At 37.2% G+C, this 10,745-nt stretch overlaps 4 protein-coding genes across 4 annotated transcripts; 2 read left to right on the forward strand and 2 right to left on the reverse strand.

Annotated features, from left to right (window-relative positions):
• The first annotated feature begins 42 nt into the window (after positions 1-42).
• On the forward strand, positions 43-641 carry LOC129567743 (uncharacterized). The gene is made up of 2 exons (XM_055444996.1): positions 43-315; positions 390-641. The coding sequence occupies exons 1-2, from the start codon at positions 184-186 to the stop codon at positions 576-578; spliced, it is 321 nt and encodes a 106-aa protein (XP_055300971.1). The 5' UTR covers positions 43-183; the 3' UTR covers positions 579-641.
• LOC129567697 (ubiquitin carboxyl-terminal hydrolase 8) lies at positions 592-4,943 on the reverse strand. Its single transcript, XM_055444864.1, has 10 exons — positions 4,039-4,943; positions 3,734-3,967; positions 3,354-3,608; positions 3,122-3,293; positions 2,337-3,029; positions 1,972-2,240; positions 1,664-1,880; positions 1,238-1,578; positions 962-1,177; positions 592-881 (listed from the first exon to the last, which is right to left on the reverse strand). Exons 1-10 carry the CDS (start codon positions 4,137-4,139, stop codon positions 788-790), a joined length of 2,592 nt encoding a protein of 863 aa, XP_055300839.1. The 5' UTR covers positions 4,140-4,943; the 3' UTR covers positions 592-787.
• LOC129567678 (replication factor C subunit 1) lies at positions 4,570-9,232 on the forward strand. The gene is made up of 6 exons (XM_055444806.1): positions 4,570-5,602; positions 5,672-6,959; positions 7,024-7,150; positions 7,278-8,123; positions 8,198-8,452; positions 8,537-9,232. The coding sequence occupies exons 1-6, from the start codon at positions 5,591-5,593 to the stop codon at positions 9,078-9,080; spliced, it is 3,072 nt and encodes a 1,023-aa protein (XP_055300781.1). The 5' UTR covers positions 4,570-5,590; the 3' UTR covers positions 9,081-9,232.
• On the reverse strand, positions 9,225-10,742 carry LOC129567724 (protein unc-50 homolog). Its single transcript, XM_055444938.1, has 5 exons — positions 10,256-10,742; positions 10,079-10,144; positions 9,753-10,010; positions 9,556-9,657; positions 9,225-9,468 (listed from the first exon to the last, which is right to left on the reverse strand). Exons 1-5 carry the CDS (start codon positions 10,500-10,502, stop codon positions 9,332-9,334), a joined length of 810 nt encoding a protein of 269 aa, XP_055300913.1. The 5' UTR covers positions 10,503-10,742; the 3' UTR covers positions 9,225-9,331.
• Positions 10,743-10,745: the final 3 nt, after the last annotated feature.

Here is a 10,745-nt window from a genome sequence, read left to right on the forward strand (position 1 = left end):
GTATTTGTCAGGTCAGTTTAGATGTCAAAATAAATGACAAACCAATCGACCGTAGGAAAAGACTTGAACGAGCAGTAAACGATTTTGATTTTGATAAGGATACAAAGAATTAGTGGGAAAAAGTTCAAATTAACTGAGATTGTGTCAAGAAAAAGTGAAAAAAAAAATTAGAGAAATTTCAGAATGTCTCCACGAAAAAAGCGTGGACCGCCGGCCAATGCTGAAATACTGCGAGAACAAATACAATTGTTGCAAACAGAAAAAGAGCTAAAGAAATCACTGGAAACAATCAAAGACCACATTAACAAATTACTAGTAAATTTCAATGAGACTATTTTTTGCTTAGAAAGACGAAAACCCAGCTAATTTATCATTTCTTCAATTCCCAGGTGGAAGAGCTAGAGTTAAAGTCGGCATTGGCGCGAAGTCAGAGCACACAAATGTACACAGCAACACCCAAACAAGAGCCAATCAACCCGGTCTACCAATTTGATTCCGTAAATACGATCAATGAGCAAAAACTGAATCTTTTTCCTGCACAGAGAAACCAGTCGATAGAAGAATATGACGAGGAGTAAATGACCATTTATATTTTCTTCCGAAATAGTGCCTTTATTCTGCTATATAATAATAAAAAAAAAACATAGAGACCTAAGCCTTTTTTTTCTTTGTAAATAACTGCGATCCACCAAATTGAAACAGCTCACAACAATAAAAATAGCAATCAATATAAAAAATATGCTCAGATTTGTATTAATTTAAATGAAAATGAAAAGAAACGCATTCTTTATTGTTGATAGTAGAATAAAATGTATCCAGCACTTGAGTTCACATCGTTGCTAGCAATTTGTGTGACATAGTTATCATCGTATTTATACCATCTAAGAGTGACAAAATAAAATTCAACCATTAGCTGAAATGCCATACTTTTTCGATAAATATTCAATGATTGAATACGTACGCTTGTGACTTGGCATTTTTACAAAATGCAGTGTAATGGCCACGATTCATTGTACCGTAATGGTTAGATACGGCGAATAGATCATACGAATTTAACATTAGTCGTTGTTTCAACGAATTCGTAATGTAGTCCTTGATTTGAAAATCGTTGGTGGGAAAATGAACATAGTTTGGTTTCTTGTGGTATGTATTTGGTGTGTCCAAACTGGCATAGAATCTACAAAGAGATCAAGCAAAATTTATTCGACTGAACATTTTGATTGTGATGTAAACAAACCTCTTCAAATGAATCACAAGCACGGGTGGCAGTCTGGAAATATCCAATTTTTTGATTGCTTCACGGTTTTGTTTACACTGTGGGCATGTCCAACCCTCGATAACCTCACCATCGAAATACAAATCAAGGCAATCGTATATGTCACACTGTCGATTATCCTGTGGCAATTCCAAACTCAAATGCGAAAAGCCCTCGTAAGTTGCACTTTCAAATTTACAAGATCGACACTTGACTGTGCTTCGAATTTGCCCGAAAAACATCGAATGAATAATACTTTGCATATTTTTCAGGAATTCACGCCAAGCCACTTCCGATTTGTTCATGTTTTCATTCAATATTGTCTGTTGATGGGAGAATGGTTATAGCAATCAGATGAAGAAAAAAAATGTTAAAAATTTTTTCGATTCCACTGAAAAAATTGCTTACGTCATCCATCGGAAATTGCAATTCCGAGTGCAGTATGTCTATCAAAATGACAAGGAACTCATGTGAATCTTGCTGATCATAGGAGGCAAACATTTTGTGCTCTTGTCCAATCACATTGCGGAAATCGCGCGGTGCAACACTTTTGTACTTTCCCGACCAAAGCTCTTTGCACAACTGAGCCAATTCCTCAGTAATTTGTCCGTGCGTTTTGCTCTTTCTGCAGATAGATTCAGGTATATTAGTCGCTATGATAAAAAATGTTGGATATAATAGTAGGATAAATGGGTGAAAATGGACAAAATTCATACCGATTAACATGCTTTAAATATCCATCTCTTTTTAGATATTCGCAGAATGTCTCAAGATTCAAGATGCATTGAATAATGCTGTTCATATAACAAGTGTTGCCCAGATTCTTCAAACCAGTTGCTCCAATGTCACCGTATGAACCGTACACGGGTTCGAAATTGCGATGAATTTGTGGAAATCTCATTTGGAGATTGTCCGAAGCAGGTTTCACAGAACGATCAAAGGCTGGTTGCTTTGGACGAATCAATTCTTCTTCCTCTTCTTTTAACTGTCATGTACGAGAAACCATCGAAACATTAATGAAAATTATATGGAATAAAAAAGAAGAGTTGTTCATTATCCATGAACGATAACAAAAACTTACTTGCAAATGACGTTTTTGTTGTTCTCTGGCCGTCCTGCGCTTTTCCTCGATTTCTTGAAATCTCTGTTTCATTCGTCGTTCATATTCAGCATGTTCATTCGATTTCTCTTCGATTCTAGCAACGATTTTCTTCACATCTGGATTCGACGTATCGAATTGAAGCTTATTTTCCAATTCTGGTGTTGTGATCGTACTCAATTCCATGATGGTGTCATTCAATTCATTTTCTTTCTGAACTAATTTATATTCAAGCTCAGTTTGTTTCGTCAACCATTCGTCGTGTTCCGCTTCACTTTGTTTGATTGGTGCATTGACAATGTTGCTCAATTCGTCTCCGATTCGTAAGGCCTCTCGATCTTTTTGCAAAATTTGATCCAAAATCTTTTCACGTTCTTGAACAATCGACACCGAATTGATCGGTTGCTGTTGTTCGATGGACTTTTGTCCAAATATTGGTTTGTTACTGCGATCAATTCGCGGCACATTGCTAGATGGTTGTTCCGTTGGCTTTGGCTTCATTTTAATGTCTCCCAAATTTGGATATTCAATGTCACTCACAGCTGGGATGGCAGGTGCATCTGTTGATTTCGGCTTGTACTTTGGATTCGTCACCCACATGGGATAAACAAGACCAAATTTCTGGAAACCTCCGTCGAGCAAAAGGACACTTTTGTATTGCATATCCGGATCCCACTTTGAATGTTGACAAGAAAAAAACACACGGCAAGAATGTTAGATGTGTATACGTAGTAGAAAAGAAGATTTTGAATTCGAATCAGTCTTACATTCAATAAAATGTTTCGCAATGTCCAGATTGGCTTCGATGTGTTAGTCGATGTGCTCTTACTATCGCTAGTATCCTCATCTATTAAAACGACCAAATCCATTTTGTCACGAGCATTCCATAGACTTTGCCGATTTGGCGCAATTTCTCTTGACAATAACCATGCAGATGTACTAAAAGAAGAATCCGATTTTATATTTCAATTGTTGAACAAAGATAAACTAAATTGTTACCCATGTTTGATGGTATCGCCAGGAATGTTGATCGAATTCTGGTATCTGATTTGCGACCCCAAAAAATCATCGCTCGAACGACAGTCGATCAACAACAGAGTATGCTGTTCCGTATTTTTGATTATGTTGTACAAATTAGTGCAACTGAGGAACTTTGTAACTGGTACACTAGCCGTTTCATTGGCTGTAACCATTTTCTTTTCCTGCTCCGCTTTATGTTGTGCAGCTTCAAAAAGTTTTTTCCTTTCAGCATACCTGCATAAAATCAAATGGCGTTTAGTACCATTTTATGCACATGATTATTTGATTTTTATATATTCCCCAATTCTTATGTCTAATCTATACATCGTTCAAGTAATTTCAATGTTACGTTTACTTACCTTTTCAATAAACTATCTTTCAATTCTTCCAATAAGTCCATACGAGCAAAAATGTCTTTATTTCCACCCAATAATTCTTTTACGGCGCCCTTGACTTTGGAAAAATCTTTTGCATTCCTAATGATTTCTATCAAAGCGAAGTATTTCATGTACATAATATATGCCTGTTCTTCATCGCCTAGCTTGTAAAACTCTTCAGCTTTGGCCAACACTTTTTGCGTGGATTTGCTGAGCCTGTCAATACACAACAACAAAAGTGATATCATATGATAAATTTATCCAATTGATTTTTCAAAAGTACTTACAGCAATGTTTGTTTTCGTTTTATTTCTTTACCCACCTCCGCCATCTCGTTCAATCGCTGCACATTGTCAGCTACGCACAATGGAATCGGCGATCGAGGCATTATGCAAAATTAATTTCGACGTACGTGAACTAGAAGAAATATTTTCTCCACTGACACAGTTTACATTTGCGGCTTCAATCCAATTGAATTGCACTTGTACGGGAACAGAGAAAGAAAAATTCAAAACGCTTTTTATGATTACGATCTTTGGCCAAAAACTTTCCACAACGAATATTTTCTTTGCGTTTTCTTGTTTGTATTTTAATTAATATTAAAATAGTTAGCTTAAAGCATGAATGACTAATTTAATTGTGCTCATCATCTGGTTTTGCCTACAGTACGATCTATTTACAACAAATCACAAGTATTCAAATGTCACCACTGCATTGATGTCACGTCAGTTTGACTCTGATACAATATCATACACTACATACATAACTGCCGCAGTTCGAATGCGTCGAATTATTGCGTTGAAATGCGCAACATTTTCAGATACTTCTTTTTAAAATTGAAATTTAAACATTCAAATTCAGTTGCACAACAATAACATTGATTGAGCATTTCATATCATTAAACGCTGAAAATTATAGCCCGAAAAAAGTTTATTTACAGATGATATTGGAATTAGAGAAGGCTAATCCATCTACTTGAATGTATAGAATTCAACGATTTTGTGATATTTCTAAACACACAAGTAATTTTTTAGTTTAAATAAGAAAACGTTTCATATCATTGTCGAAGAAGGGAAAATAATCCAAATCCATTTCAATATTCACACAAATCTGTGTACACTCAATGAATTTGAATAAATCAAAGTAGCCTTTGAAATCCGAATGAAACACCGCAATGCTACGCCGATTGAAATGAGTGCGTTACGCGATAATCTCAACATAATATGAGTCAAGGTATGAAGTTTTTATCAAAAATAGTCAGCCTATTAAAAAATCTGGGAGATGTGAATTTTTTTTGGACATATTTTAGCCTCAAATCATAGTACAGTTAGGTTGTTAGCTCCACTTGTCATTCAATCATTAAAAGTGATTGTTCAAGCTGTATCAGAATGTTTTGAACGTGAACAAAATTTGAATTTCCACAAAATCTCTTCTATTTTAAACAAGCAATTTTTTTGCCGACAGAATCAATACAAAAGTAAAAAACAATCCATTTTCAAAAAGAAAACGTAAAATAAATCTATTTAAACACTTGTAACAAAAGCCATTTAAAAAATCCCACCGAAATCTTTTGAACGTGGTTGCATCTGTCAAACAGTGTGAAGTTTTGTCGACAACGACAGCAACGACATTCGAACAGTGTTTTTTTGTTGGTGTGATTCGAAGTGACACCAATTGCGCCAAAAAGTGGTTTACAATCAGCAAGGCAGATCAAGATATGTCAATTTTGATTCACGTTTGTGTTGAATTTATATTGCACAATATTGCATTTTAACCAAACCACTATTTTTGATTGCACCTTGGAAATTTTCAAATTGCTGTTTATCGTATCAACGAACAATGGGCAGTAGAGTGAGTAATTTGCGTCGTAGTTTTTTTAGTTGTTGTGAAATTGATTGTTGATGATTTCATTTTGCACAGGATATTCGGTCATTCTTTTCGATGGGCGCAAAGCCAGCGGCACCAGCTGCACCGAATAGCGCTCAAAAACGGAAGCCAGTTGTTTTAGATGACAGTGATGATAATGATGATGGTGGCCGTAAAAATGGACCTAGCGATGCTAAGGTAAAACCTTCATCACGAAATGATGAATCGAAATCAAAGAAACGTCGTGTCATTTACTCGTCGGATGAAGATGAGCCAAAAGAGTCGAAGACATCAAAAGATCCGGTGGCCACTGTGTCGAGTAAATTGTCGAAGATGAAAACGGTCGATGTTTCGAATGCCTTCGGCAGTGGGCCAGTCAAGAGAGTTGAAAAAGAAAAGAAACCGAATCAAATCGTAAACTTGAACGTTTTCGACGCAGACACCGATGACATGGAGCTGATGAATGTTGATGAAGAACTGTTGTCACCGAGTACAAAGAAAAAAGGCTCCACCAAAAAAGATGTGAAAGTGAAGGAAGAGATAAAATCGCCTGTGAAAGACAAAACACCGTTGAAAACAAAGAACAATAAAACACCGGAGAAGGTAAAACAGGAAAAGAAATCGCCCGATGCCATTAAGGCCGAGAAGAAAACACCGGTCAAAAAAGAAAAACGTGATGAATCGAAGGAAAAAAATGACCGGAAGAAGGAGTCAGATGATGATCGCTCAGCCAAGAAGAAGAAAGAAAAATCTGCAACTCCCGCATCGAACAAAAAGCCCAAGCAAACAAACGACGATGAAGTGGAACTCGATCCAATTGATACTGATCAGGAGAAGCATGAGAAGCGTCGTGCAGCGGCTATGTTGTACAAACAATTCCAGAAACGTGCCGGTCCATCGAATCCAGGCAGCAAAGAGATTCCAAAGGGCAAACCAAACTGCTTGGAGGGTTTGGCATTCATTTTGACAGGTGTCTTTGAATCAATGGAACGTGAGGAAGCGGGTGCGGTTATCAAAGATTTGGGTGGCCGTGTCACAAGTGCCATATCGAAGAAAACGAATTACGTTGTTGCTGGCGAAGAAAGTGGTCCGGCCAAATTGGCCAAAGCTGAAGATATGAATATTCCCATCATCAATGAAGATGATTTGTTGGATTTGATTCGTGAAAAATCCGGTCTGCCAACACTCAAGAAAAAGGTGAAGAAAGAAGAAGTGAAATCACCACGCAAGGAGGAAAAGAAATTGCCAAAAGAAGCTAAAAACGATAAACGCACTCATTCGCCGGCAAAATACGAATCGCCAAAGAAGATTAAAGTCGAAGCGAAACCAGTTAAAGCTGAAGGTATTTAAAAAATGAATGAATATTTAGTATTTTGATTAATTCCATTTATTTTCTTCATTTTAAGAAGCTCCAAAGCCCAAGCCACCAACGCCAATCAGTAAAGATACTCCACAGCCATGGGTAGAAAAGTACAAACCGAAAACAATCAAAGATATCATTGGTCAACAAGGCCCGAACAGTAACTGTAACAAGTAAGTCAATCCTTTATCTACCTGGTTAGAATCTAAGCGTCAAATTCGATTAAAAACGATTTGCAAATGGCAATCGAATTTGTTTTACACCATAAGATTCGATATTTTAAACCAAACTATTCCTTAGGCTCATCAAATGGTTGGAAAACTGGCCCAAAAACAATGATGGTAAAAAGAAGCACGCACGTCCAAATCCATGGGCAAAGAACGATGATGGTGCCGCATTCAAAGCAGCGTTGCTATCTGGGCCACCTGGCGTTGGTAAAACGACAACGGCTTCGTTAGTTTGCCAGCATTTGGGCTACGACACAATTGAATTCAATGCATCCGATACGCGAAGCAAGAAACTGTTGCAAAACGAAGTGTCCGCTTTGATTGCCAACAATACACTTCATGCTTACGGCACTGGACGTGCTGAGAAATTGGGCGAGAAAAAGGTGCTTCTGATGGATGAAGTCGATGGAATGGCTGGTAATGAGGATCGCGGTGGAATGGCCGAACTCATTGCACTGATAAAGGCATCATCGGTACCCATCATTTGCATGTGCAATGATCGCAATCATCAGAAAATACGTTCATTGATCAATCATTGCTTTGATTTACGTTTCGCACGACCGCAATTGCCTCAAATCAAAGGTGTCGTTATGTCGATTCTGTTCAAAGAAGGTGTGAAACTGCCACCAAAAACAATCGAAGAGATTATTCAAGCCACGAATCATGATGTGCGACAAACATTGAACTCACTGTCATTGATCAGCGTAAAACCAGATGCCACCGGCAGTGGATTGCGCAACGATAATGGCAAGAAAGATTTGCGACTTGGTCCATGGGAAGTTGTGCGAAAGGTGTTTTCAGCCGAGGAGCACAAAACAATGTCATTGAATGATAAAGCCGATTTATTCTTTCACGATTACAGTTTGGGTCCACTGTTTGTACAGCAAAATTACTTGAGCGTTGTTCCAAATGGTCCAAAGTAAGTGAAAATTAAGTGAACCATTAATATTTTCAAAAAAATTAATCTCCATTCAATGTTTTTGTTTTGATTAGATCCAAAACAATTGAACAAGTAGCTTTGACAGCTGACAGTTTAAGTTTAGGTGATTTGGTTGAAAATCGAATTCGTAGTCGAATGGCATGGTCATTGTTACCAGTTCAAGCGATGTATAGTTCGGTTATGCCCGGTGAATACATGTCTGGCCAGATCACATCTCAGATCAACTTTCCCGGCTGGCTCGGAAAGTACTCGAAAACACAGAAGCGCAGCCGTTTGGCCCAGGAAATTCACGATCATACTCGTATTCGGTAAGTATAACGAACAACAGTATTTTAAATACTGTATTTTATATTAACGTAAAGAAAATGCTTAATTTTATTCATCATTTGCAGTACAAGTGCCTCACGTGTATCGATTCGTCTTGATTATGCTCCATTCTTGCTGCACAACATTGTTCAACCAATGATTGACGATCAAAATGAAGGAGTCGAAGAATCACTTAACGTAATGAAAGAATACCGTTTGCTGCGCGAAGATCTCGATGCATTGGTCGAACTGACCACATGGCCTGGCAAAAAGGGTCTATGGGATTCGGTCGATGGTCGTGTCAAAGCCGCACTCACTCGTGCCTACAACAAAGAGGTTGCACCATACACATACTCTGCCATCACAGCTACGAAAAAGAAGATGGTAGCCGTTAGCGATGAAGACTACATGAACGAGTTGGGTGAAGAAGGCGGTCAAGGGAGCGACAGCGATAACGAAGATGACGACAAGCTGGAAAATGACACATTGATCAAAGCGAAGAAACCCAGTGGAAGTTTAAAAGCAAGCGGAAGCTCAAAAGCAAGCGGAAGTGCCAAGAACAGTAAGCCAAGCACATCGGTCAAAGGCCGTGCGGGCACCAGCAAAGCATCATCTTCTAAGAAGAAGTGAATTTATTTCTCGTTAAATCATCACATTCATTTTTTTTTTGTTAAGTTGTTCTTTTTTTTTTCTCCAAAAACATTCTCTGTTATGATGAAGCCACGAAGTATTTAGTATTGAAATCTCAACAAATAAAGAATCTCAGAAGCAAAGTTTGTTTATATTTTGTTCGTTTTATTTGTAATGTATAGAATTTTATTGATGATTTAGTTAATAATGTTGAAGCTCAGTAAGAAAAATAGTTAGAAACTTAAACACATTTACAGGACTCGATAATGGTAGAAATTAACAAATGACATCGTTATATTCCATCCAATGATCAATGTCATGACATAGAATAGAATGACGACTGGGATTGGCGCCAAAATAATACGAGTGTTCTTTAGGAAGGGAATACCTGAAAAAGAAGAAAATTGTTAGAATTATTGCTTTCAATCAAAACAACCATAGAAAATGCATTGGTTTCGGCATGAAAAACACTCACAATTAAAACCTAAGAACGTGATATAGACGTAGTAAAGAATTGCGATTAACCAAATTGTATTGCCAAATAGTCTGGAGAAGAAGTACTCTGAATTGATAACACCTGAAAAAACAAAAACGCATACAAACGTTATGTCAATACTCAATGAATATAGCATTTTGTACAAGTTCAATGAAAAGAACTCCATTCGAACTTACTGTTGAAAAAGATGAGTTGAACGAAGTGAAGCAAAACCAGTGGTGGAAAGAATGCATTCATGTGCACGTCAAAGCTATAGCCCCATTCAACGTCAGCTTCGTTTGGATTTTGTCGTAAGTATCGATTCGCTAATAGCCATGTAAATGTTGTCATAGCGATGCCAGCCAAAATGAAATCAACGATGAGTATATATGCGATGCAGTACAGCGTTTGACCAAATGTCAAATTTAATGTCCAGGTGAATCCAATTGATGTAACTACAACATCAAAACAAACATTCATGTCAATGTGAAAAGAAACATCATATTTTCAACTGAGCACTTACCAAACAGACACAAAATCAACAGAACCAAAAATGCGGGATCATCGCGAGCAAACTGAGACTTAGTTTCTGAAAATTGAAATAAATGTTCAGTTCATGACTCACAACAAACTAATTACAGTCAACACAAAAAAATATAATTTTATCGTTATGATTATTATCAACAGATGGTTTGCTTACGTTTTCTATAGCTAAAATTTCTGTATAACTTCTGCGGTGAGATGAACAAGTAAATCATTTGCCACATGGCAAATTCAAAGTCCATTTGATCGAATTTAACGATTTTTCGGAGATATTTGTAGCTCTTTGTCGTTGCTGACAGACAATATGTGGTGGCTGGAGGTGGCAACGGCGAAGTACTCCGATATATTGAACTATCATTGTACAGATTTGTCTGCGACGTTGTTGGTGATGTGTGATATTTCATTGTTACGCTCTATGTTTTCCCAAACTGAGATTGTTGATTGCCTCTATTGCTCAATTTCCACTTTCTTTCGCTTTCTTTCTTAATTGAATTAGTTACTCGGTCAGCTGGGAATTTTTTATAATTTTATTACTATTTTTCTTGTTATTGTTTCATAACTCAAACAAATACTACATTTCCGGATGTAATTGTACACATAAATTCACAAAGAATGAGTTCATTGATGACAGTCAACTGACAACCATG

Source organism: Sitodiplosis mosellana, unplaced genomic scaffold (genome assembly GCF_009176505.1).
Source record: "Sitodiplosis mosellana isolate CC-2019 unplaced genomic scaffold, AAFC_SMos_1.0 Smas_scaffold_1, whole genome shotgun sequence".
Classification (NCBI taxonomy): Eukaryota; Metazoa; Arthropoda; class Insecta; order Diptera; family Cecidomyiidae; genus Sitodiplosis; species Sitodiplosis mosellana.

What these genes read in the sequence shown, in the direction of transcription:
- LOC129567743 (XM_055444996.1), top strand. Translation starts at nt 184, where the DNA reads ATGTCTCCACGAAAAAAGCGTGGACCGCCGGCCAATGCTGAAATACTG. An exon ending in ACCACATTAACAAATTACTA is followed by an intron (nt 316 to 389) that starts GTAAATTTCAAT and finishes TTCAATTCCCAG; the next exon opens with GTGGAAGAGCTAGAGTTAAA.
- LOC129567724 (XM_055444938.1), bottom strand. Translation starts at nt 10,502, where the DNA reads ATGAAATATCACACATCACCAACAACGTCGCAGACAAATCTGTACAAT. An exon ending in AAATTTTAGCTATAGAAAAC is followed by an intron (nt 10,145 to 10,255) that starts GTAAGCAAACCA and finishes TTCAATTTTCAG; the next exon opens with AAACTAAGTCTCAGTTTGCT. An exon ending in TCAACTCATCTTTTTCAACA is followed by an intron (nt 9,658 to 9,752) that starts GTAAGTTCGAAT and finishes TTGTTTTTTCAG; the next exon opens with GTGTTATCAATTCAGAGTAC.
- LOC129567697 (XM_055444864.1), bottom strand. Translation starts at nt 4,139, where the DNA reads ATGCCTCGATCGCCGATTCCATTGTGCGTAGCTGACAATGTGCAGCGA. An exon ending in GGCGATACCATCAAACATGG is followed by an intron (nt 3,294 to 3,353) that starts GTAACAATTTAG and finishes TTCTTCTTTTAG; the next exon opens with TACATCTGCATGGTTATTGT. An exon ending in TGCGAAACATTTTATTGAAT is followed by an intron (nt 3,030 to 3,121) that starts GTAAGACTGATT and finishes CAACATTCAAAG; the next exon opens with TGGGATCCGGATATGCAATA.
- LOC129567678 (XM_055444806.1), top strand. An exon ending in GAAACCAGTTAAAGCTGAAG is followed by an intron (nt 6,960 to 7,023) that starts GTATTTAAAAAA and finishes CTTCATTTTAAG; the next exon opens with AAGCTCCAAAGCCCAAGCCA. An exon ending in GTTGTTCCAAATGGTCCAAA is followed by an intron (nt 8,124 to 8,197) that starts GTAAGTGAAAAT and finishes TGTTTTGATTAG; the next exon opens with ATCCAAAACAATTGAACAAG.